The 26,316-nt window shown below is 44.3% G+C and overlaps 1 protein-coding gene across 3 annotated transcripts in view; it reads left to right on the plus strand.

Moving 5' to 3' along the window:
• Positions 1-26,316, plus strand: part of ACOT11 (acyl-CoA thioesterase 11) — a 108,514-nt gene that overhangs the window by 40,447 nt on the left and 41,751 nt on the right. For 2 of the 3 annotated variants that reach the window (XM_030207136.1, XM_030207134.1), the window contains exons 2-3: positions 11,488-11,654; positions 22,467-22,536. In XM_030207136.1, the coding sequence (XP_030062996.1) occupies positions 11,498-11,654; positions 22,467-22,536 (227 nt within the window). In that variant the 5' untranslated portion in view covers positions 11,488-11,497. Of the gene's footprint in view, positions 1-11,305; positions 11,356-11,487; positions 11,655-22,466; positions 22,537-26,316 lie in introns of those variants that run through there. The other variant, XM_030207133.1, reaches the window with a different exon arrangement.

The following is a 26,316-nucleotide window of genomic DNA, read 5'->3' on the forward strand; positions in this document are numbered from 1 at the left end:
AGGATTGACTCGGGCTGCACATACTGCAGCGGGACATGTTTATCCACTCCTACCCTAGCTGAGATAATATTTAACCATCTCTCTGACCTCACGAGCAACTTTCTTCAAATCTATCTCCTTACTTTCAAGTTCTTCCCACTTTCTTACTCATATATATGTTACAACTTTGCCTCACCCTTCACTACCAGTTATAATGTTCTAGTACGTATTGTGTTGTCATTGCAAGTAGTATACCATGCCATACTTTGTATTGTTACTTGAATATTTATACTGCTGTAATTGCCTATTGCTCATGTTTGATCTATTCTTACTGTACACTGCCTTGAGTGAATTCCTTCAAAAAGGCAATAAATAAATCCAAATAAATAAATATATGAATCCAAATGGAAAGAGGGCCACACATACGTCTGGACTGTCACTTATGTATCACAGTGTGTGTGTGTGTGTGTGTGTGTGTGTGTGTGTGTGTGTATATATATATATATATATATATATATATATATATATATACACACACACACACACACTCTGCCTCACATTATCCGCACTGCCCCATCGCCCTATATTAAAATGCTTCACCTGCACACGCTCCCTCCCCGACATACACAAGCCCCTGCTTCAACCCCTCAGACATCTGACCTACAGCATAGACACACCACACACCCTTACTCTCTTAGGTATTTCCCTACACACACCGCCCCATCCCCCCCCCCCAGATTCTATATAGGGCGACCAATTTTCCATGCCCAAATCTGGGCGTGATCCTGAGATGCGTGTGCATATCAATTGATTTAACGATAATAATTATTGGATGTTAATTGGCGTGGATTGGGATTTTCACGTGCATCTGGCAGTGCCCTATTCTATAACACTGCACCCAAAACCCATAGCGCACAGCCCAAAAGGGGGCGTGGTCAGGGGGTGTGCTCACAAGATGGTGCACAGTGTTACAGAATTCGGGGGTTCCACTCCCAACTTGCGTGCCAGGATTTATATTGGGTTTCAGTTGGTGTAAGTCTTCGCACGCAAAGCTGGGCACAGAATCTGAGCTAAGCGCAATTCTATAAAGGGCAAGTGCCTTTTATAGAATCACGGTACGGATTTTTTACAGTGCCCAAATTTCAATGCCATTTAATGAATCCGGCCCTCCATGTGCACCTCCCTTGCACAAGACTCCTCTCCTACCCTTGATATCCCCCCCAATGGTCTTTACCATACCTCAATATCACCTTGTTCATACCGGAATCGGCTAACGCCGTTTACGGTACTATGTAAGCCACATTGAGCCTGCAAAAAGATGGGAAAATGTGGAATACAAATGTAACAAATAAATAAATATCCACCTGTACACACTGTACTCCAGGTACGCCTCAGTTTCCATGATTAACATCCCCCCCCCCACCCCCACCACTCTTTGCTGAGCTCTGAATGAAGGGGTATCCATCTTTTCCTACTACCTCAGAGAGATGATGTCAGTGGTGGCCCTACCATTAGGCCAACTGAGGTGGGGGCCTCAGGCGGCACTCTTCAGGGAGCGGCCTACCTCCCCATACTGGCTGCTGTCTGTCTTCTTCCCCCTTCCTTCTTCAACCCCCTTCCCTGAGCCTACCTTTATTTATTATTTATTTATTTAGATTTTGCTCACACCGTTCTCAGTAGTAGCTCAAGGTGAGTTACATTCAGGTACTCTGGATGTTTCTCTGTCCCAGGAGGGCTCACAATCTAAGTTTGTACCTGAGGCAATGGAGGGTTAAGTGACTTGCCCAAGATCACAAGGAGCAGCAGTGGGATTTGAACTGGCCACTTCTGGATTACAAGACTGGTGTTCTAACCACTAGGCCACTCCTCCACTAGTAGCAACATTCCATGTAGAATCTCCACTAGTAGCAACATTCTATGTTCCACTGCACTAACCACTAGGCCACTCAGCAACGTTCCATGTAGAATCACCAATAGTAGCAACATTCCATGTAGAATCTTCAATATTTATTTAGATTTTGCTCACACCTTTTTCAGTAGTAGCTCAAGGTGAGTTACATTCAGGTACTCTGGATAGTTCTCTGTCCCAGGAGGGCTCACAATCTAAGTTTGTACCTGAGGCAATGGAGGGTTAAGTGACTTGCCCAAGATCACAAGGAGCAGCAGTGGGATTTGAACTGGCCACCTCTGGACTGCAAGACTGGTGCTCTAACCACTAGGCCACTCCTCCACTCCACTCTAGTCATTGTCTGCAGCGACTCCCATAGGCCTGCCTTGTCACCGGCACTGGCCTCGTCTCTCTGATGTAACTTCCTGTTTTCTGTAGTAGAGAGAAGAGGCCGGTACCGGCGGCAGGGCAGTCTATGGGAATCGCTGCCATCACCTTTTGAGAAACAAAGGTAGGCTCGGAGAAGGGGGTTGAAGAAGGAAGGGGGACCAGCATCTCAGCCTTCGCCTGAGGCGGCAGATTGCCTTGGGCCGTCTTTGGATGGTGTATTAACTCTGCAACTGTACCCAGTGGTCATGGTTTAAGGATGCAGTGGGGCAGGGGTTGACATCGCTGACACTATTATTTAACACTGTTTCTGTCTGCTGTTTTGGACTCCTACATCACTTGGAACTGTCATATATTAGCACTTTCATAGACTATCTGTTCTTCCCGCTTTTGTATAAGCCCAGCCATCTCAGTGAATCTCCTTAGCTAGAGGTCACAGGCCTGGTACGTGTTTTCTCTGAACCCTGGTTGTTAACTTTAAGGCTGGCCGTGACAATTTTTTTAAATTTTTTTTTAATTTAGTATCGACTTGGGACCTGGTTTGGCTACTGTTGGAAACAGGATAGTGAGCTTGATGGACCTTCAGTCTGCACCAGTACTGCAATGTTTATGTACTTAGGAGGGAGTGGCAGAGACATTCCCTTTCTCTCCCCTCATTATCTGCCCTGAACTTGGGGGTAAGGGGTAAATCTGCCACAGCCCCTTTAGAGCCTGATTTACAAGTACTAATGCTGTTTTCTTATTACATGTCTAAGAGAAATTAAGCTAATAACTCAGGCCCTTAATAAACCACTGAAGGCCACTCTTTCCCACACCCTGTCATCACTGGTGCACAGGAGAAGGCTTTTTGTTTGAGCCCGCTTTTTTGCGCGTTGCAGCGGATATGTTGAACAACACTTTAATGTGTTGAGGCATTTGACCTACATTATTTACACACTGCAGAATCAATATTCTGACCATTGAGGCAGGCGTCATTTGGCGCCGAAACACAGCCCATATCGGGTCACCTGCTAATAAAGTACTCCTGTTGTCCTAGTCTTGAAGGCCCAGTGTTGCTTTTTTGTCTGTAAGAGAAATTAAGCTAATAACTCAGGCCCTTAATAAACCACTGAAGGCCACTCTTCCCCACACCCTGTCATCACCCGGGCCCATGAGGCTCATTTTCAAAGCACTTAGACTTACAAAGTTCTATAGGTTACTATGGAACTTTGTAAGTCTAAGTGCTTTGAAAATACACCTCCCAGGTGATCAAAAGCCCAGCTCTGTTCCAAACAGTGCTCTCAAAATAGTGCTGGAACAGTGCGGGGGGGGGGGGGGGGGGCTTTACCGCCCCTATGATCAGAGATAAAAGCATGCAAATCTATGCGCGCTATTATCTCTGATCATAGGGTAAAGTGTGGGAGGATTGTGCCTCCTTCCGCACTTGTTTGACAGATCTGGGCTGTCAGAAGCCCAGACCTGTCAACCACAGGGGCTGGAGGATCTGTGGGACCACCAGACCCCAAACAGCATGGCCCTGGTGGCCTAGTGCCCCCAATGAATCCTCACCCCGAGCCAGGGACACAGGGGCTGGAGGTCTGGCGGACCTCAGTCTCCCCGACCTCCCAGACACAAGTTCGGGGGAGAGGGGGTGGAGATCCAGTGGGTCTCCAATCCTCCTAACCCACCTAGCATTCCCTCTAGAAAAGCCCTGGTGACCCAGCGGGCTGCAAATCAAGCCACCTCCCTCCCCTCCCCCTGACCTGGTGGTCTAGTGGCCCTCCCATAGCTTTGCTGGAGGAGGTAGACTCCCTCCTCTTCCAGCAGCGCTGCCTCGGGGTCTCTGATCATGGAGTGGTAGCAAACGCAGGCGCTAGTATGACGCTATTAGCCTCTAGTGCCTGCGTTTGCTTCTGATCATCGGCCCACCAGTCTCTCTGTCCCCATCCCATCCTGTGTTCTCCCAGCCTCTTTATCCCCCCCACCTTATCTTCACTCAGGCCCCAATGATCAAAGGTAAATGCAAGTGCTAGAGGCATGCCGGTGGGAGGAGGGCATCTCCACGGTTCTGGGGAACCTCCTGTTTGACAGGTCCATGTTTTTTTTTTTTTTGTTTTTTACAGCCTGGACCTGTCAAACTACTTGTGCAGGAGGATTATGCCTTGAGTACATGCCCAGGCACAATCCTCCTGCAGAACTCTCCCCATGATCAAAACTAATAGCGTACATAAAGGTGCATGCTGTTAGTTTTGATCATGAGGGCCTTTAATCCCCCGCGCTGTTCGGTGCTGATTTTCCAGCGCTGTTCAGAACAGCGTGTGGGATTTGATCATTGGGATCTAAGTCTATAAAATAATGAGTGGAGTTGAACGGGTAGATGTGAAGCGTCTGTTTACGCTTTCCAAAAATACTAGGACTAGGGGGCATGCGATGAAGCTACAATGTAGTAAATTTAAAACGAATTGGTGAAAATGTTTCTTCACTCAACGTGTAATTAAACTCTGGAATTCATTGCCAGAGAATGTGGTAAAGGCGGTTAGCTTAGCGGAGTTTAAAAAAGTTTTGGACAGCTTCCTAAAGGAAAAGTCCATAGACCGTTATTAAATGGACTTGGGGAAAATCCACTATTTCTGGGATAAGCAGTATAAAATGTTTTGTACTTTTTTGGGATCTTGCCAGTTATTTGTGACCTGGATTGGCCTCTGTTGGAGACAGGATGCTGACTTGATGGACCTTTGGTCTGTCCCAGTATGGCAATACTTATGTACTTATGTAGTCTTTCTCTTTCTTGCTTTCCCAGCCTATATTCTCCCCCACACCCTATCACCCAGTCTTTAATTCTCTCTCTCTCTCTGTCTTTCTTTAATCGTTTTCCTCCCTTCCATTGATCAGCCATCATCACCCATCAAGTCCATCCCACTTAGACATTTCTCTTCCTCTATCCAGTACCAGTTGGCCAACCTATGAAATCAACTCCCTTTTGGTTTAAGATCATTATTTTAAGTTCAGAAAGAATCAGAAAGCTTTTCTATTTTGTAAAGATGGTTTCTCTAGTACTTGATTAATTGGATTTGTTGAATGTTGAAATATTTTTCTGTAATTGCCAGACAAACTGGTCTGGTTCTTGCTCTATGGAATCCGTCCTTAAACTGTATAGGTGGAATACAAGAACTGTTGTAATACAACATAACTGTGATCTCACTTTGCACCAAGGCTCTGGATGAGTTTCAGATGCATGAGGTAGGAACGCACACTGCGCTTGCAAGACCCCCAAGACCAGTGCAAGACTTCCTGGAATGCACAGCTCAAACTCAAGAGCCGCCCAGTGCGGACAGGAGGTGGCTCCTGCCACAGTGGAACAAAATTCCCAGGCACTAGAGGGAATTTGTTGAGCCCTGGATTAGGAGTCTGGGACTGATCTGTAGAGGTGTCTAATTCATACGTTGAAATATCTTTGAATGGGTAACTCAATGATCTATACAGCAGCAACATTTTTTTTTGTTTTTGTTACATTTTGTACCCCGCGCTTTCCCACTCATGGCAGGCTCAATGCGACTTACATGGGGCAATGGAGGGTTAAGTGACTTGCCCAGAGTCACAAGGAGCTGCCTGTGCCTGAAGTGGGAATCGAACTCAGTTCCTCAGTTCCCCAGGACCAAAGTCCACCACCCTAACCACTAGGCCACTCCTCCACTGTTGCTACTATTTGAGATTCTACATGGAATGTTGCTATTCCACTAGCAACATTCCATGTAGAGGTCGGCCCTTGCAGATCACCAATGTGGCCGCGCAGGCTTCTACATGGAATGTTGCTAGTGGAATAGCAACATTCCATGTAGAACCTCCAATAGTAGCAACATTCCATGTAGAATCTCCAATAGTATCTATTTTATTTTTGTTACATTTGTACCCTGCGCTTTCCCACTCATGGCAGGCTCAATGCAGCTTACATGGGGCAATGGAGGGTTAAGTGACTTTGCCCAGAGTCACAAGGAGCTGCCTGTGCCTGAAGTGGGAATCGAACTCAGTTCCTCAGTTCCCCAGGACCAAAGTCCACCACCCTAACCAGTAGGCCACTCCTCCACTCCATTGCATAGAAAAACCAACATTACCAAAATGACAGACAATTAACATAGTAATGTATACCAGAGTTTGATTTGTCCTTGCCATTCTCAGGGCACAGACCATAGAAGTCTGCCCAGCACTCTTCTTGTACTAAAAGTTCTGAAGCTAATGTCGAAGCTCCTTAAAATTTACACTCAAGCCCATCCATGTCTATTCAGTCACGATCAAGGCATAGACCGTACAAGTCTGCCCAGCACCGGTTTTGCTTCCGAATTACTGGCGTTGCCACCCAATGTCTGCTAAGATTCCATAGATCCATTCCTTCTAAACAGGATTCCTTTGTGTTTATCCCAATCATGTTTGAATTCCATTACCGTATTGAACTATCCCTATCTCTACTAACCTTACCCCCCCCCCACACACACACTTCTACTCCCCCACCTGGGTAATACCCCTATGAACTCTACCCCCCATCTCCACCCCTCCCCCCTCCCCAACCCTTCCCCTGCCTCTTCCTATAAATAACCTCAAGTGACTAGATGACAGCAATTGCAACAGAGTAATGATATCGCACTATCCCTATCTCTACCAACCTCCCCCCCCCCACATACACATACACTTCTACTCCCCCCTGGGTAATTCCCCTACCAACTCTATCCCCCATCTCCACCCCTCCCTCTCCCCAACCCTCCTCCTATTCCTATAAATAACCTCAAGTGACTGGTGATACAACTCGAGAAACAAAAATTTTGCATCACTGTAATCAGAAATCTAAGTCATTTAATAGGGCAGAACGAACCCGGACTGCTAGGGCATCCAGAACTGAGGTGCTTAGTTTAAGAAATCCCCTTTTTAAAAGGAAGTCCCCGAAATTCCACTGAAAGTGTCTCCATCCTTAGAGGTGTCTAATTCTTAAAAGGTTCACCAGATAGAGAGAGTGGGTGAAATGTGCTGTGTGAACCAGAGTGAGAACCTTGAGTTTGAGACAGGAGGTAATGGGAGTCAATGTTTATCAGTAGAAGAGAAATGTGATCATAGCAATGAGTGGAACAGAGGAGCTTCACATTGTACTAACTGTAGCTGTTTGACCAAAATAAAAGATGGTAAACCGGCTGTGACAAGTGATTTAAAAAAATTCTGACAAGTGAAATCAAAAGAAGGAACAACTACTTTAAGACAGAGAGCAAAGGAAGGAGAACAGACAACTGTCAGTTTGTGGTTTGAAAGAACGTTTGGAATCAAAGATGATGTCAAGGATACACAGGGATTTGGAAGACTTAAGGGACAGTCATTAGTCAAAGGAGGGAAGGAACGAGCTGATCAAGGTTTCGCATTTTGTATGATTAAGAAACAACTAATATTCCTTAAGCCAGGATGCAACACATAAGAAGGTAGTAGTTATGAGGAAGATGAGAGAAAAATGAGCAGAATTTGGATGTCATCTGTGTAACGGGAGCTGGATCAGTAGGAGAAGAGGGGACAGTAAGATAGTAAAAGGAATAGGGGCTAAGATGGAATCATGGGGGCACCCCACAGTTGGCGGGGAAAATTTAAAGAGTACGAATAAGCGCCATTCATTTGCAAGGACCGATTGGAGAGTTAAGATGTGAAGCAGTCAAGAATTGTATTGTACGTATCCAGGTCTTGGAGGGAGTGAAGGAGTACTACTGCTACTATTTAGCATTTCTATAGCGCTACAAGGCGTACGCAGCGCTGCACAAACATAGAAGAAAGACAGTCCCTGCTCAAAGAGCTTACAATCTAATAGACAAAAAATAAAGTAAGCAAATCAAATCAATTAATGTGAACGGGAAGGAAGAGAGGCGGGTAGGTGGAGGCGAGTGGTTACAAGTGGTTACGAGTCAAAAGCAATGTTAAAGAGGTGGGCTTTCAGTCTAGATTTAAAGGTGACCAAGGATGGGGCAAGACGTAGGGGCTCAGGAAGTTTATTCCAGGCCTAGGGTGCAGCGAGACAGAAGGCGCGAAGTCTGGAGTTGGCAGTAGTGGAGAAGGGAACAGATAAGAAGGATTTATCCATGGAGCGGAGTGCACGGGAAGGGGTGTAGGGAAGGACGAGTGTGGAGAGATACTGGGGAGCAGCAGAGTGAGTACATTTATAGGTTAGTAGAAGAAGTTTGAACAGGATGCGAAAACGGATAGGGAGCCAGTGAAGGTTCTTGAGGAGAGGGGTAGTATGAGTAAAGCGACCCTGGCGGAAGACGAGACTAGCAGCAGAGTTTTGAACCGATTGGAGAGGGGAGAGGTGACTAAGTGGGAGGCCAGCAAGAAGCAGATGGCTGTTTTCGCCCCCCCCCCCCCCCTTTAGGCCTACGATTACCTGCAAGCGGACATTATTCCCTGTTTGGCTAGTGAATAGGTGTGCTAGAAATAGTTTTGAAGGAAGTTTTTTGGGGCTATCATTAGGTAAATGATATTCTGTTTTTTTGTCTTTTAGGATGGTTTGTCTCCTTATTCTCACAGTGCCCTTGACAATTGAGAATTTCAATTGTATTTTAATGTACCCTAATACATTTGCTGAAACATTGGGTGTTGTAAAACAGTGTTTCCCCAAGTCGGTCCTGAAAACCCTCCCTCCCTTTGGCAGTCATGGTTTTCAGTTTATCCACCATGAATATGCATGAAAGAGATTTGCATATAATAGAGGCAGTGTATGCAAATCAATGTCATGCATATTCATTGTGGATATCCTGAAAACTTGACTGCCAAGTTGGGGGGGGGGGGGGGTTACTCCAGGACCGACTTGGGAAACACTGTTGTAAAAGATTAATCTCTATGATGTTTTTATGAAGTCTCTATGTATTAAAGAAATAAATGCAATGTTTACATTATTTTATAATTTTGTGTGCTTTTGGCCTATAGGCCCACCACTTTTGCAAAAGCGGAAATTGTGTTGGACTGAACTCCTCAATGTCCTGTATTGGCTGGGGCTTGACCGCTCTCCTCCATCCAAGGGTGCCCAACAGAGGCGTAGCCAGACCTTGGAGGGAGGGGGGTCCAGAGCCCAAGGTGGGGGGGGCACATTTTAGCCCACCTCCCCCAGCCACCGCCGCAAGATACCTTTGCTGGCGGGGCTCCCCAACCCCCGCCAGCCTTAGTCTTCTTCAGCACTGGTCTCCGGCGCGTTCGCTGATCTGTGAGTCCTGACACAGCACAGCACAGATCAGCGAACGCGACGGAGACCGGCGCTGAAGAAGACTAAGGCTGGCGGGGGTTGGGGACCCCCGCCAGCAAAGGTACCTTGCGGTGGCAGGGGGGGGTCAAAAGTAGAGGGGGCCAGGACTAAATCTGTGGGGGCCCATGCCCCCATCTAGCTACGCCCCTGGTGCCCAGGCCTCACTGACCACTAAACATGAGCCTCTTACCATGGAGACCAATGGCTGAACCATGGCTGGCCCCCACTGAACACTTATTGCCTTTTGGATGCTAAAAGGATTTTCATGCCTTTCATTATTACCGGAGCCAAATGGACAGATCTGTAAACTTTTTGCAGAATTACAGATCACTTCAATTAGTTATGCACAGAAGGTCAACCCCTTCCCCTTCCAGGACCCTAACACCACAGACCACATGGTTCTTTCTTCCCCCCCCCCCCCCCTCCGTGGAAATTCCACCAGAGGCAGGCCATCTCATTTCTTCCCATGACCTTTGCTACTGATTTAGGCCAGAAACCATATAACGAATAATTGAACTTTTTAGGACAATGATTTCTTTTGTAACTAATAATCTGTTCCACCGAAGGACGGCTGCAGAACTCCTGGCAGCCCGTGGAATGCTTGTGCCACGATGTATGTTATCTGATACACGTGCATGGTGTGGAGTGTGGATCAAGGAATATTTGGTCTGCTGGTCTGAACAACAGAAATGCACCTTTTCATTGGCAGTAGGGCATTTCTTCACATCCTTAATGCTTCTTTGTAATTGGATGAAATGTTTTGGAGGATTTAGGTGCTCCTCTGCTCTTTCAAACCCCCCCCCCCCCCTTCACAACCTGTATATGAATTTTACTAAACATTTTTCCCCATAGATGCAAAATGGAAGAAAGTCTGGTCCTGAAGTTGGGAAGTGTGGATTTGCAGATTTGAATTTGCTATTTGGTCTCTGCTTGGCAGTGATCGTGGCTCATCCATAGGCGCACAGTGGTACAGAAGGCTCGGAAAACTAAAAACTAGGGGCCCTTGTACTCAGTTGTGTGCTTATGTAGGAAAAACTAGACGCGTAAGTTGTTTTGTATTTAAAGTTGCATATCACGGCAGGCATGCAGATTTATTTCATACGTATTCAGTGTGTCTATCCTGAGAAAACAAATACTGTAGGAATGAGCTCACTCTCAATAGGTCAAATTTTAAAGCTGCCTGAGGCATCCATTTCTGTGTGTCTGGCACATAGTGCAGCCAGGATAACTAACACTTTTCCTCAAATAGAAACAGCTGGCTGCCTCTGGGGCGGTGAGATCCATTATTACTCCCCCTCTCCTTTCATTTCTCATGTACGGTCAGTGCAAGAGTATGGGGCACCCTAGACAAACCTTCAGCCTTATTCTCCCCCTCCCCGGGGAAAATCATTCTTTAAAATATGAAACTTTACCCAGGTAAGTTTGCTGTTTGATCATTGTCCACTGTTCCTGCAGCAAAAAGTTACACACTGATGATTATTTGAGTTCGGGTGTCTGAATCTATTGCTTTGATTGCTCTTTGCTGCCCTAGGCTACCGCCTACTTGCCTAATGCCTGGGGTCTGTGGCCACCTCATCGAACCTCCCATCCTCCTGCCTTCCTTTTACCCCTTAGTCTCTATTTCTGGCAAGAGTCAAAAGCATTAGTAACAATGTGGCGACAGGGAACAGCAAAAGGCCGGGTGCTGGAAGCTGGCCGGTGCAAGAATTTGGGCGTGAATCGGCGCAGCCTATGAAGTCTGAGCGCTGCAGAAACTTCACTGATCAAACAGGGCTTTTCTCTCTTTTACCCCCCCCCCCCCCCCCCCCAAGGACCTCAGTGAGAAGATGAGTGTAGGGGGCCGTCAGCAGCTCTGTGTCTGCAGGTACCGGGGCTTCGATCTGCCCTTAACCGCGAGATCTGCCCGGGAGGGAGCCCAGCGCCGCCCTGTCACGGTCTCTGCCTAGGACGGACGGATCCCCTGCTAAAAACACCCCTCTCTGTGCTCTTTCTGCAGGTGTGGCGAGATGACCTCCCCAGAGTCCGGCCGCTCGCCCACGGGCAACCGCAACCCCACCGAGGTGAAGATGAGCCAAATGGTGCTGCCCTGCCACGCCAACTACCGTGGCGAGCTCAGCGTGGGCCAGCTGCTCAAGTGGATCGACACGGCCGCCTGCCTGGCCGGTGAGTGCCCTGGGGGGGGGAGGGGTTCTTGTGCACACTCGGGCGCCCGCGGCCCAGTCGTGCTTTTAAGGTGGACCGGAGTCAGACCGTGCAGTGGCCCAGCAGAGAGAGATCGAGCTGTTGCTTTCCTGACTCCGGGACGGAGGGGAGCCAGCGGGCCGCGGAATGCACAAAGCAAGCGTGCCGATCGCTGGCAGAGTTGCGGCTAAATAGGGAAACTGTGGCAGAGTAAGCAGAATCCGGATCTAGGGAGAGTGAGCAAGTGCTTGGCTGCAAAAAATCAATGGGGAGGGAGGGGGGAGTTGGAGTTTATCATTAGAAGTGCAGAAATCCAATAGGGAAGTTTTCCAGTTCCTGGCCTGTCAGTTTGAATATTGAATTCCAAAGCAGTGTGGGATTTGTAGACAGTCTGGGGTCCTTTTACTAATTTGCGCCGGAAAATGGCCTGCGGTAGTGTAGACACGTGTTTTGGGTGCGCGCAGAATTATTTTTCAGCGCACCTACAAAAAAAAATGCCCTTTAAAAACTTTTGCCGAAAATGGATATGCGGCAAAATGAAAATTGCCGTGTGTTCATTTTTGGGTTCGAGACCTTACCGCAAGCCATTGACCTAGCGGTAAGGTCTCACGCGGTAAATATTTTTCGGACGTGCGTAGTGGATACGCGACAAAATTGAAATTACCGCAAGGGCCACGCGGTAACCGGGCAGTAACTCCTGTTTGGTTGCGCATTGATTACTTAGTAAAAGGGTCCCTTCTCTGTCTCTGTTTCTCTCTCTGTTCAAACAATTTTTATTGAACTTTCAAATAAGGAACCCAGTGGCTGAATTAGCCCAATACAATCAGAACGATAGCAAATAATTACCATCCTGGAAATAACAATTAACCATGTGAATTCAATCATGATATGTGGTGAACCATGAGCATGAAGAATGACATGATTAGAAAAGTAAAAAGTAGAGGGAGGGCGAACTTAAGCGGATAAGGGGATGGGAAAGACTTCAGTGAATGATCGAGAGAGCCTAGAGAGCTCCGTGACATATTCCAGGGAGGGGAGTGGGGGAGGGAAGGGGGGTGGGGTTGAGGGGGAGGGAATGGAGGGCAATCCCATCACCTATGGTAGGCATGAGAGTAACTAGTAGGGGGATACCATGGGGGGGAATATGGTGGGAGGGAAATGTTTAAAGAAACTAGTCGAGAATAAATGGGTTGGTCGTAGGGAATTGTTTAATGAAACCAGTTGAGAAGAATTGGGTGATGTTACTGTTTTGCAATATCAGGTATGTTGAGACAAAGTCATGTGATGGATACAAAACAAATTGTTGTATATTTATTGGTTTGATGGTTACAATTGTAAACATGATGAAAATGCAATAAAAATTTAAAGTAAAAAAAGAAAAGAAAAGAAAAGTAAAAAGTAAACCAAATGGAAAAAAAATAGTGAAGAGTAAAGTGATGACCATGGCAAAAAAATCCCAGGGATGGAATATTCATACTCTGGTTTCTAAATATTGTTCCAGAGGTTTCCATATAGATGTTATCTTACGGATCCTGTTTTTTTTTTCTGACTCTTTAAGGGCGTCTTTTACTAAGGCGCGCTCACGTTTTTAGCGTGCGCTAAAATTGCGGGTGCGCTAAACGTTAGAGATGCTCGTAGGAATGCATGGGTGTCCTTAACGTTTAGCGCACCCACAGTTTTAGCGTGCGCCAAAAAACGTGAGCGCGCCTTAGTAAAAGAGCCTCTTAGTTTGTATTTGTATGCAAGGCATACAAGATGCCACCAAAAAGTTTCATTTAAAGTGGTAGTATTTTTCCATGATCCTAAAATCATTGGAAGAACAATTGAAAGAATTGCATTCAGTATTGTGATTTATTTATTTACTAGTAAAAAAGGCCCGTTTCCAAAACAAATGAAACGGGCGCTAGCATGTGTTTTGTTTTGTTTTTGTTTTCTTTTTCTGTTTGATATTAAGGGATATATTTTTTTTTAAAAAGGAAAAGAGTTTTTTTTTTAAAGTTGTAAAGTCTGTATGAGTGTTTGTGGTTTTGAGGGGGGTTGTGGGTGTCTGTGGGTGTGTGTGCCATTTTGTGGGGGGGTGTTTGTGGGGTAGGGTGGTTCTGTATGAGTGTTTGTGGGTTTTTTTTGGGGGGGGGGATTATGGGAGTCTGTGGGTGTTTGTAAGAGAGAGATGTAGGTTTTTACTGTTTCAGTTTTTGTATTAAGGGGGTTGGGGGAGGGAATGTGTGTGTATGAGTGTGAAAGCAAGATGTTGTCTGTCCATGGCAGTGTGTGGCATTTTGGGTGGTGGGCAGTTTGGTTGTATGTATGTGTGTTAGTGAATGATGCTGATTGTCCATATTAGATGTGGGGGTTTTTTGTGGCTGGTAGGGGGTGATTCTCTGCGTGTGAGTGTGATACAGTAATCTTAATTCAGCAGGGCACTCTGATGTGGTATTTGTAGGCACTTGTATTTTTGTTGAAACCAGAGGGATCCGTTGCAGGCAGGCAGTAGGAGTAGATATGGGTTTTTTTCGAGTGTGGAATGTGGGTGGTGTTCTGTAGGGGGGGACGGGGCTGAGGGCGCATGTGTCTGGAGGTCTCCTTGTAGGCACTGATTTCAGCTGGGCACTCAGGTGGGCTATTATCCGTTTTTTTAGGGGGGGGTGGGCGCCGGAGGTTTCCGTTTGGGTGGTTTGTTTGGGGGGGGGTTGGTTTGGTTTTAGTGTGGAATGTGGGTGGCGTTCTGTAGGGGGGGCGGGGCTGAGGGCGCATGTGTTTGGAAGTCTCTGTTGTAGGCACTGAACGCCGGCTTGGAGACTCACCGCATGAACAGCTTGCAGAGTAAGGTCCGCGATGTAGTGGTTGTTTAGTGGCGTTCTTCGTCCGCGCTTTCCTCGCGGTTGGTCCCCGTGCTGGTAGCTACCCCCTCCTCAGGAAGGGGCGGGACTCGTGTGTGTTTGTTTTTTTTTTTCCTGAACACCGCTGCATTTTCTTCACTGTCCCACTCCTGCTCCTCTGCAGCACCAGTCCCATTCAAAGGCTTGGTGGTTTCTAAGTCCATGTGAGTGTTTGGGAGGTGGAACCGTACTTTGTGTGCATCACCTGAGGCACAGCCAATCAGCAGCGCGTGGGCGGAGCAAACACTGATGTTCAAAAAGTGGTCTCTGCCGCCTCACTTTAGAATGTTGGGAAAGTGAGGCTTAATTAGAATGTTGGAGGTGCGTTTTATATAGAGAGATTTGCTGCATTTGTACCCCACATTATCCCACCTATTTGCAGGCTCAATGTGGCTTACATTATATTGCAAAAGATGTAATTATGAACAGAGTAAGAGGTTTGTTCTAATTTAACATATTACTATGTAAGAAATAAGGAAGATATGTCTGTAGAAAGATTTACATAACACATAATAAAAAGCAGTAAAATATAATGACCAATAATGATAATATGATTAATATAATCAATTCAGAGGGATCAGTAAGTGGTTGGTTTAGATACAGAATAATCAAATCGTTAAGGAGGATTCTTATGGTAAGTAAGTTAAGATCAGGATGCAGTGATCGAAGAATTATTACAGAAAATGAGATTCAGAATCGTTGGTATAGTTTTCCAACTAGAGCACCAAAAGCCATGTATGATATAATACATTTGTAAAACCTATATTGTAAATTTCCAACTGAAGATTTACAATGCCAGCAAAGATTATTAACATGTAATTTTGCTCTATATTTCTGTTCTGGAGTCCATAAAGCTCTATGAGAGAGAGAAGTACATAGATTGGAGGAAGCCGGCTGATTGTGTTGGTCTGGAAATTCTGTTCCAAAAGTGTTCCCATGGTATTGAATATGTTGTTAAATTCAGTCCAACGGGAAATCAATCTATCGTCTAAATTGAATATAGAATGGCTTATCAGTTTGTAGATAGATAAGATGGTTGTTCCTTCAGTCGTCATCTTTGTACTAAGTACACGTATAGAAGATGTGTCACGTGTTGTATGTTTATTTCTATTGAGCTTCTTTTGATCATCTGGTGAGTCACAACCAGTTGAAATATTGCAAAGAAAGCAACTTGTATTTTAGAGACAAACTTGTATTTTAGACTTACAAAGTTTACGCTCAATTTCAAAGCACTTAGCAGCCCTTTAGTAGCTGCATAAGCATCTGTGTGTGCCCAGCGCATACCAGAATGGAGTTACTGCCCGGCTACCGTGTGGCTCTTGCAGGAATTTCATTTTTGCTGTGCATCCAAAAAATTATTTTTGGATGGCCAAGTGGCGTTTGACGAGCGTAGGTCATTACCGGCCAGTTACCACAAGAGACTTTACTGCTAGGTCAATGGCTGGCGGTAAGGTCTCAGACCCAAAATGGACGTACGGCAATTTTCATTTTGCTGCATGTCCATTTTCGGCAAAACTTTTAAAAAGGCATTTTTTGCAGGCGCACTGAAAAATGATTCTGCACGCGCCCAGGCAATTTTTCAGCGCGCCTTTGTAAAAGAGCCCCTTAGATCTTCAGAGTTCCATAGGTTACTATGGGGCTTATTTTGGAAAGAGAAAAACGTCTGAAAAGTGGCATAAAGCAGCATTTGGGCGTTTTTCTCACAAAAACGTCCAAATCAGTGTTTTCAAAACCTATTTTTAGATGTTTTTGTATGAAGCCCGTCAGAAGTGCGTTTCATTCACAAGGGGGCATGTTGGGGGTGTTTCGAAGGCGTGCCTAACACTTGGAACAAAATTTTAAAACGTCCAGGACTAAAACCAAGATATTTTGGTCTAGACCTATTTTCAGAACGAATAAGGCACATAAAGGTGCCCTAAATGACCAGATGACCACTGGAGGGAATCAGGGGTGATCCCCCAATACCCCCCAGTGGTTACCGACCCCTTCCATCCCTCAAAAATGTGAATAAAAATATGATTTTACCAGCCTCTATGACAGCTGCAGATGTTAAAAAGTCAGGTCTATTAGAGCAAAATGCAGGTCCCTGAAGTAGTGTAGTGGTGGGTGCAGTGCACAGTGGGGGACCCAGGTCCCTATCCCTCTCTACCTGTCACATTTGTGCTGGAAACTGTGACCCCTCCCAAGGTCATCAAAACCCTACTGTGACCACATATAGTTGCCCCCTTCACCCATAAGGGCTATTGTAGTGGGGGACAGTGGATTTTGGGTGGGTTTTGGAGGGCTCAGGGGACAAGATAAGGGAGCAAAGGTGAGATGTGTACCTGGGAGCATTTTTATGAAGTGCACAGAAGTGCCCTCTAGGGTGCTCCATTGCTCTCCTGAGATGTCTGGGGGGGGGGGGGGGGGGGGACCATTCTACTAAAAATGCTGGCTCTTCTTACATCCCAATGGCATGAATCTCTACGTTTTGTACCTATTCTTTTTTTTTTTTTTTTAAATGGACCAAAAAAACAAAACGTCCAAATCACAAAACCTTGTTCAAGACAGTATTTTCGAAGAAAAATATAGACATTTTTCTTTTTGGAAAATGACCTTCTTTCCTATTCGGATTTTGGACGTTTTGTGGAAAATGTCCAAAATTGGACTTCAGCGTCATATCGAAAATGTCCCTTCACGTAACTTTGTAAGTCTAAATGCTTTGAAAATACGTCTCTTAGTAACCAGAGGCTTATTTTCAAAGCACTTAGCCTCCCAAAGTTCCATAGAAACATATGGAACTTAGCCTCCCAAAGTGCTTTGAAAATATGCCTCTATGGCACTTTGTAAGTCTAAGTGCTTGTGTCTCTCTTTAGAACAAAGACCTGGAAGCATCATCTAAACATAATTGCTTTGAGGTGTCAGTACCATTTTAATAGTATCTAATCTGCCCCACCAAGAAATAAATAAATAAAGGGAACCATTTAGTTATTGCTTGACCTATTGTAGAAGGCCATTATTGAATCTCTATTAAGATTTCCTGGATAAGTCTACCTAGATGCAATGTCAAAGATACAGCAGCATGATCAGAAATCAGGACTGCAAAAATTGTACAGGCAGGTCACATCCAGTCTCAAAGTTTTGGATAAGAAAAAGAAATCTATTCTGGTATATGAATCATGAGAAGCAGAGTAAAATGTATAGTCTCTACCAGTGGGATTAAATATCCTCCATGGGTCAACGAGATTTAGGCTCCTGTTTACAAAGCCATGCAGCAATTCCGACACAGCCCGTTCAAAGTGGATGGGCTGTGTCGGCATTAGCACACCGCCAACCAGTAGAGCGGCATTGTAAATGGAGGGGTTAGATTGAAAATGAGGTTATGTGGCTCTCTCCATGAACGAGATTTTCCACATTTTGAAGAAGACTGGCTGCCTAAATTTTAAATCTAAAGGGAGATTGAAATCACCAGCTACAATAAAACAGCGATCATTATTTTTAAGCAAAAATTGGGACAGTTCTCTGAAAAATCAGGTTTGTCGATATTAGGAGCATAAACGCTCAAAAATAGGTTATATTAATAACTAGGAAAAAATGCCCGTTTCTGAGGGCAATGAAACGGGCGCTAGCAAGGGGCCCCCTCCCTCCGAGCTACTTGCCTTGTTAGTTCGCTGTGGCGTTTCGGTTTCGGGCCTCGAGTGTCATAGGTCCGCCCTCGACGTCATGACGTTTTGACGCGAGGGCGGTGCAGACACTCCAGGGGACACCGGATATCTCGGGCGCCTCAACTTCCGTGGAGGCTTCAGAACGTTGGGGTTGCCTTTTATATAGAGAGATGTCAAATACCTATTACAGTTATCCATCTACCATCTATTGACGCTTTTTGAGATTCAAGTAAAAAAAGGAAATGTTTTGCTATATAGAAACACCTGCTTCCTTATGAAGAGCATAAGCATGAGTAGAGAGCAAAGAAACTTGTATTTTAGGACATTCTGATGCAGGTAAATATAAGGGTTTTGTTTTTTGATATAAGTAAACATTTTCTTCCTTTTCACTGGGTGGTTTAAACTGTTGACATTCAAAGATATAATGTTAGCATTAGCCATAATTAAAGGAATCTAAAAATAAAAATGAATTCATCATTGGGTATAAAATAATCTTGAAAGAGTCTCTAGGAAGGTAAGAGAAAGTTATACCATAGGAACAATCAAATAAGTTGTAAACCTACATCATCGGATGTGGAATGCACAGCGGGTGAGAGAGACATGATATGAAGAGGTGTAGAGGGAGACCTCAACCATTAAACGAATTCAAGTGCCAAAAACAATCAAAAGAAAAATATATAAACATGGATCATATAATAAACAGCAGATCTGGATATATCATGCCACGTTAAAGAAGACTTATAATAACATATTTAAAGAAAATTAAGTAGATCCATACATCAATTTAAACATAAATCATCAAAACACCTTACCATGTTAGAAAATGATTATGTATTTTAAACTATGAAATAAAGAAAGGCATATACTCCCTAATTCTGTAAATGTCGACAAGAATTGTGCATGCAAATTTGGGCACACACCCAATTTGCACACAATTTAATTAAATAACAAGCTAATTTGTGCCAATAATTGGCTTTTTAACAAGCATTATTAGCATTAATTAAATGTAATTGAACTTTACACATGTAAATTTAGATGCTGAAATGGGAGAGTAATGGGTAGAATGAGGGCATCCTTAAAATTAATGTGTGCTGTTTATTTAGATTTTGCTCACACCTTTTTCAGTAGTAGCTCAAGGTGAGTTATATTCAGGTACTCTGGATATTTCTCTGTCCCAGGAGGGCTCACAATCTAAGTTTGTACTTGAGGCAATGGAGGGTTAAGTGACTTGCCCAAGATCACCAGGAGCAGCAGTGGGATTTGAACCGGCCACCTCTGGATTGCAAGACCGGTGCTCTAACCACTAGGCCACTCCTCCACTCAGCAACATATCATGTAGAATCACCAATAATAGCAACATTCCATGTAGAATCTCGTAGCAAGTTCAATGTTCCACTGCACTAACCACTAGGCCACTCCTCCACTAGCAACATTCCATGTAGAATCTCAAATAGTAGCAACATTCCATGTAGAAATTATTTATTTATTTAGATTTTGCTCACACCTTCAGGGTTTTTAACGAAGCCGATTTTAGAGCGGATAGTTCAAAAATTAACATAAGTAATTATGACTGACACATAACGAAACAGAAAGAACTACTGTGCATAGTCTTGAATACTAGTTTAATGCTATCAGCGCAATGTTATGTATGTGTTCAGTAGTTAAAGGTGAATGAAAGCGCTTACCTCCGCATATTCTGCAAAAAATACTCATACGATACAGAGCTAGTGCTCACTTTCGGTATTGGTGTCCGGTAGACGAAAAGAGTACATTTTACAGAACCCGCCTCGGAGGAAACAGGAAGTTACATCAAGAAGCGGGCTTCAGTGGGGAGACGAGGCCATTGCCGGCAGCAGGACAGTCTATGGGAATCACTGCCACCTATAGGAAAAGAAAAAAAATAAGGTAAACGTGGGGAAGGGGGTTGAGGTGGGAAGGGGAGAGTGCCGCCCGAAGCCCCTCACCTCAGTTGCCCTAATGGTAGGGCCGCCCAGTGGCGTTCCTAGGGGGGCTGACACCCAGGGCTTATCGCCGATGCGCCCCGCCCCCCGGGTGCAGCGCCCCCCCCCGGAACAGCGCGACGCCCCCCCCGGCGAAAGACCCCCCGATCCCCCGGCAAAAGACCCCCCCCGGGTGCACACCGCAGGGGGGGGTGCTGTGCGCCTGTTCCGGGGCAAAGGAAGCATGAAAACGAAAAGCCGACAGGCATGCGGCACCTCCCCAGCGGCATGCACCCAGGGCGGACCGCCCCCACCGCCCCCCCCCCCCTTGGTACGCCACTGGGGCCGCCACTGCCTTATTGCCATATAGAATTAGGGGGTATGGTTCTATAGGGCTGGATTCAGTAAATGGAGCCCAGAGTTAGGGGCTGTCAAGGCGCACGTCAAGCGTCCTTTATAGAACATTCCTTAGAGCGGATTCATCACCCAGCTTTGGGCGCAAGGATTTGCGCCTGCTGAAACCTGGTGTAAATCCTCGTGCCCACCTAATAGTAGTTGGACACACAAATCCAAGTAATCCTAATTTCTGGGAACATCCTGCCCCTCCCGTGGCCACGCCCCCTTTAGAGTTACACGTTATGAAATTTGAGTGGCTGTTATAGGGTGTAGGGCAGATTCACAAATCCAAACTGGTTCCAGTTAAGTGCCATTTAGCGTCAGTAATTGATTGTTGGCACCTAATTGACTAATTTATGTTTCAATAATTTTTATTAGGGAGATCACAATAAACATATCGAAACAGTGCTTAACTTCCACTCTGTCTTATAATATAGTTAACATATCTTCGCTCGCAGGCATATTGGTGACATCTATGGATCCACTTATCTCTCCAGTAACTTTTACATTTTCATCCCCTTCCCTGCCTTCTCCTCCCTCTCCCCCCTTCCCCCCCTACCCATTATCTATCACAGTCTCTTATTTCGTAGATCCCATACTCTGAGTGCTCTAAAGCAATAGTCACATGTTCATTATTTGCCCCTTGGCCTGGGATGTCAGCGTAAGCCAAAACGGGGTCCAACAGGCCCAAAACATCCGCACAACAGGGGGTCGTTGAGTTCTCAATCTCGTTCTCTCAGTGCGCAGCAAGTGGATCATCTGTCCTCTCCACTGAGCTACTGTGGGGCCCTCCTCCGACAGCCATGTCCTCAAGATTGTTTTCTTAGCCACCATTACTGTGCGCAGTACAAACCTAATTGACTAATTTATTGTTTTCAAGTTTACCTCATTTATTGTATTTATATTTATTCTTGGTTATTTTATTTTATTTTTATTTTTTTATTTTGTTTTATGCATAAACAATTATTTCAAGGAGTTTACACTTGAATAGAAAGTATTGGCTTAAAGTAAACAATATAAAACAAATGAATAAAAAAGTACAAAGTACTTTAACAGTCTTCAACACTCAAGTACATATTATAATGGGAGAGAATTTCAATAAACACGAGGATTTCAAAGTAAAAGTTAAAGGAAATAATAGCATCTAGGAGAAAATGAAGCAAGGTTTTCTAATTACACTCTTTCAGATCTCTTAGAGGACACAAATGTAGTTAATTGAGATGGTTCCATGAAAACATATTTTGCGCTTCCACCTTTTCCTACATTAGCGCACAACTGTGGAATGGTCTACCTAAATTTGTGAAAATCACCCCTGATCATCCGACCTGTAAAAAATACCTTAAGACCTTCTTATTCGGGAAAGCTTATGCTCCTGACCCGCCCCGCACCGCTGTCTATTGAATTCCATTTCTCTTTCCACATTTCCCCACCTCTGCTATTACTTACTAGCCTCTTTCACTACAATGCCATTGACTGTTTGTTGTAGACTCTATGTGTGCTTTCTGTAAATTCCTGTAAGCCACATTGGGCCTGCCCTTGGATGGGAATATGTGGGATATAAACGCTATAAATAAATAAATTATGCATTTACAAGGAAACATTCTTGGTTATTTTATGATTGTTATGCTGTTAGCAAAATTGTAAATTTTATGTTAAACTACCTTGGGTGAATCTCTTCATAAAGGCGGTTAATAAATCACAATAAATAAATAAATAATTTGTTTACACGCAGATCTGGGATCTAGGCCCAAATTTTGTCGACCTGTATAGAATCCGGGGGTTTGTGTGCACTCTTTAAGAAAAGCACAGACAAGGTGCTAACGGTGCGCTAACAGTGCACACTTTTACCAGTGAAGGACATTCATTTCAAACGACTGCCCCTCCTCGCTGCACGTTAAGGGAATGTCATGTGCTCTTACCTGTTTTCTCTTTCAGCTGAAAGGCACGCCGGCTGCCCTTGTGTCACTGCCTCCATGGACGATATGTATTTTGAGCACACTATCAGGTAGTTATTTTCCTCTTTGCTTGTTGAATAAATGTGTTTAATTAAGACAGAAAGTATCTTGTAGATTTTAGCCCGTTTAACCTTGATAAGAAGGTTAGATGCAGAATCACAAATTTCTGATGTACCCTATGTAGGTTGTGCTCCTTCATGCCTGTCTGTCAATTACTACAAAGCTCAGCACTCTCTCAATACTTCTGAAAGGCACATTTGTCATGCTTTCCTGCCCATGTTTTTTTCACCTCAAGCTGAAGTGTGAATAAGGGGAAAGGGAATGGGACTGTGGTTTTTGCAACTACTACATTCAAAGCGGTTTACATAGTATATACAGGTACTTATTTGTACCTGGGGCAATGGAGGGTTAAGTGACTTGCCCAGAGTCACAAGGAGCCGCAGTGGGAATCAACCTAGTTCACCAGGATCAAAGTCCACTGCACTAACCACTAGGCTATTCCTCCCCTCCCCTCCGCTCCAGAATGAGGAGGAACACTGGACTCGTGATACGTATCTACCTCCCGTGTCTTCACCAGTGTAGCATGTGTGATCTGAACACTTTGTCCTTAGCATGTAACGACTTCTCTGTTCTGAATATGTACAAGTCAACCTTTGGTGGAAAACTATGTATGACTGTGTGTGTTTACTGATTTTTCAAAATGTGCTAGACAGGAGGGTGGGCCCTCTGGAGAATTTTGGGGATATACAGTCCATTGGTTGAAGAACGAGAGGAAAGATTTTCCCCTGCACCTGTGATCATCAATTAATTTGGGATGTTCTTGTTATTTAAAAAAGCCCATCCTGATTTCAGCTGTACGATATTACAGGTTCTGATAGATCTGTGCAGACCAGTAAGATACTGTACTTGCTGGAAGTGACTTAGGAAGTGCAGGTGAGGGATCTGTACAACTTGACTCGGGGGGATATACTCTGCTTGAAATGCATTGAGCAACGGATCTCTGAAGAAGCTTCCTAGTAAAATGCAGTTTGCCATCCTAGATTTGTAATACCAAAAAAAGAATGTTTTTGGAGGCCGTATCTTGCTAAAGATGTAAAAAGACTGGAAGCGGTGCAAAGAAAAGCTACAAAAATGGTATGGGATTTGCATTGCAAACCGAACGAGGAGAGACTTGCCGACCTGAACATGTATACCCTGGAGGAAAGGAGAAACAGGGGTGATATGTTACAGACGTTTAGATATTTGAAAGGTATTAATCCACAAACAAATCTTTTCCGGAGACGGGAAGGCGGTAGAACTAGAGGACATGAATTGAGGTTGAAGGAGGGCAGACTGAGGAGTAATGTCAAGAAGTATTTTTTCACGGAGAGGGTGGTGGATATGTGGAATGCCCTCCTGCGGGAGGTGGTGGAGATGAAAACGGTAATGGAATTCAAACTTGCGTGGGATAAACACAAAGGAATCCTGTTTAGAAGGAATGGATCCATGGAATCTTAGCAGAGATTAGGTGGCGACGCCGGTAATTGGGAAACAAAACAGGAGCTGGGCAGACTTCTACGGTCTACGCCCTGATCGTGACTGAGTAGATATGGATGGGGTGGAGTGTAAATTTTAAGGGGCTTTGACATTAGATTCAGAACTTCTAGTACAAGAACAGTGCTGGGCAGACTTCTACGGTCTGTGTCCTGAGAATGGCAAGGACAAATCAAACTCGGGTATACATATAAAGTATCACATACCATGTAAAATGAGTTTATCTTGTTGGGCGGCCTGGATGAACCGTACAGGTCTTTATCTGCCGTCATTTACTATGTTACTATGTAAACTGAAAAAAAGCTGAGTTGTATTTGGTAAAGCACATTCAGTTTGTTAGCATATCTTAAATTTAGCGAGTGCCAAATCAGTTTAAGATGCATTAACTTCCAAATTAACACGTTACATTTTTTTATTAATACATCTGTGTGAAAAAAAATGTCTGAAATTCAGGGAAAAAAGTATGAAAATGACCCAGAATAGTTTTCTGTGCACATCCCTGGTGTTAAAGGTAAATCATTTCGTTGGAATTTTTGGCTGGAAGGGGACCCTGAATGAATGATCTTCCTTTTACTAAAGGTTTTTGTGTGGTAACCTTTCTGATGATTAGAAATGACATGAATCTTTTTTTTTTTTTTTTTTTTGCTTCTAAATCTTTTTTATTCAGTTTTTAACAGGTACAGCTCTCCGAGTCGAGAATATGACATGGCATTAACAGTAAATAGAACAGAAAAAGAATTCATATTTAAAAGGAAAGAAGGCACAAATCAAATCCAAAACAAGAGCTATATATTTGTGTTCCAAAGCAGAAAGGGATTCCAGTTCTCATCAAAGTTTACCTTATGATTTTTCAGTTCAGATGTTACTTGGCATGGAGGAGTAGCCTAGTGGTTAGTGCAGCGGACTTTGATCCTGGGGAACTGGGTTCAATTCCCACTGCAGGCACAGGGACTTGTGACTCGGGGCAAGTCACTTAACCCTCCAATGCCCCAGGTACAAATAAGTACTTGTATATAATATGTAAGCCGCATTGAACCTGCTATGAGTGGGAAAGTGCAGGGTACAAATGTAACAACAACAAAAATTATCCATTTTGTAAATCATCCAAACTTTTATCATCATAAGTACATAGGTATTGCCACACTGGGGCAGACCAAAGGTCCATTCAGCCCAGCATCCTGTTTCTAACAGTGGCCAATCTAGGTCACAAATACCTGGCAAGATCCCGAAAAATTTCAACACATTTTATTCTGCTTATCCAAGAAATAAGCAGTGGATTTTCCCCAAGTCAATTTAATAATGGTCTATGGACTTTTCCTTTAGAAGGCCAACCAGACCTTTTTTAAACCCCACTAAGCTAACCACCTTTACCATTCTACGATAGATGGCGGGGAAGAACATCTCCATGCCCTGACTATAACAAATCAGCAGGTAACAATAGACCATTTATCATAAGTCTGTATATAAAAGGAAAAGTAGTCTGAATATTAACCCCTAGTAACATAAGGCTCAAATTAAATGGTACAGGGATTCCTGTAATCTGTTTTAAAAAAGGACTGAATTAGCTTCCAAAAATTCTGAATTGAAAGACATTCCCGCTATGAATCTTGATGTTATGAACTTAATTCTGATGATGAAGTATCTTAAAGGGGCAGTTTTATACCTGGGATCCTGCGTGTACATGCCCCTTACCCCCTGATTCTATAAAGGTTGCCAAAAATTGCACATGCAAATTTTGGCGTGTTCCTGTTTTTGCGTGCACAATTTAATTGAATAACAAGCCAGTTAGTACTTCTACTTCTACTTACTACTTATCATTTCTAAAGCGCTACTAGACGTATGCAGCGCTGTACACTTGAACATGAAGAGACAGTCCCTGCTCGACAGAGTTTACAATCTAATTAGGCCAGACAAACAGGACAAACAAGAGATAAGGGAATATTAAAGTGAGGATGATAAAATAAGAGTTCTGAACAAGTGAATAAGGGTTAGGGATTAAAAGCAGCATCAAAAAGGTGGGCTTTTAGCTTAGATTTGAAGACGGCCAGAGATAGAGCTTGACGTACTGGCTCAGGAAGTCTATTCCAGGCATATAGTGCAGCAAGATAAAAGGAACAGAGTCTGGAGTTAGCAGTCGAGGAGAAGGGTGCAGATAAGAGAGATTTACCCAGTGAACGGAGTTCCCAGGGAGGAATGTAGGGAGAGATGAGAGTGGAGAGGTACTGAGGAGCTGCAGAGTGAATGCACTTATAGGTCAATAAGAGGAGTTTGAACTGTATGCGGAAACGGATAGGAAG

The sequence above is a fragment of the Microcaecilia unicolor genome, chromosome 6 (genome assembly GCF_901765095.1).
Source record: "Microcaecilia unicolor chromosome 6, aMicUni1.1, whole genome shotgun sequence".
NCBI lineage: Eukaryota > Metazoa > Chordata > Amphibia > Gymnophiona > Siphonopidae > Microcaecilia > Microcaecilia unicolor.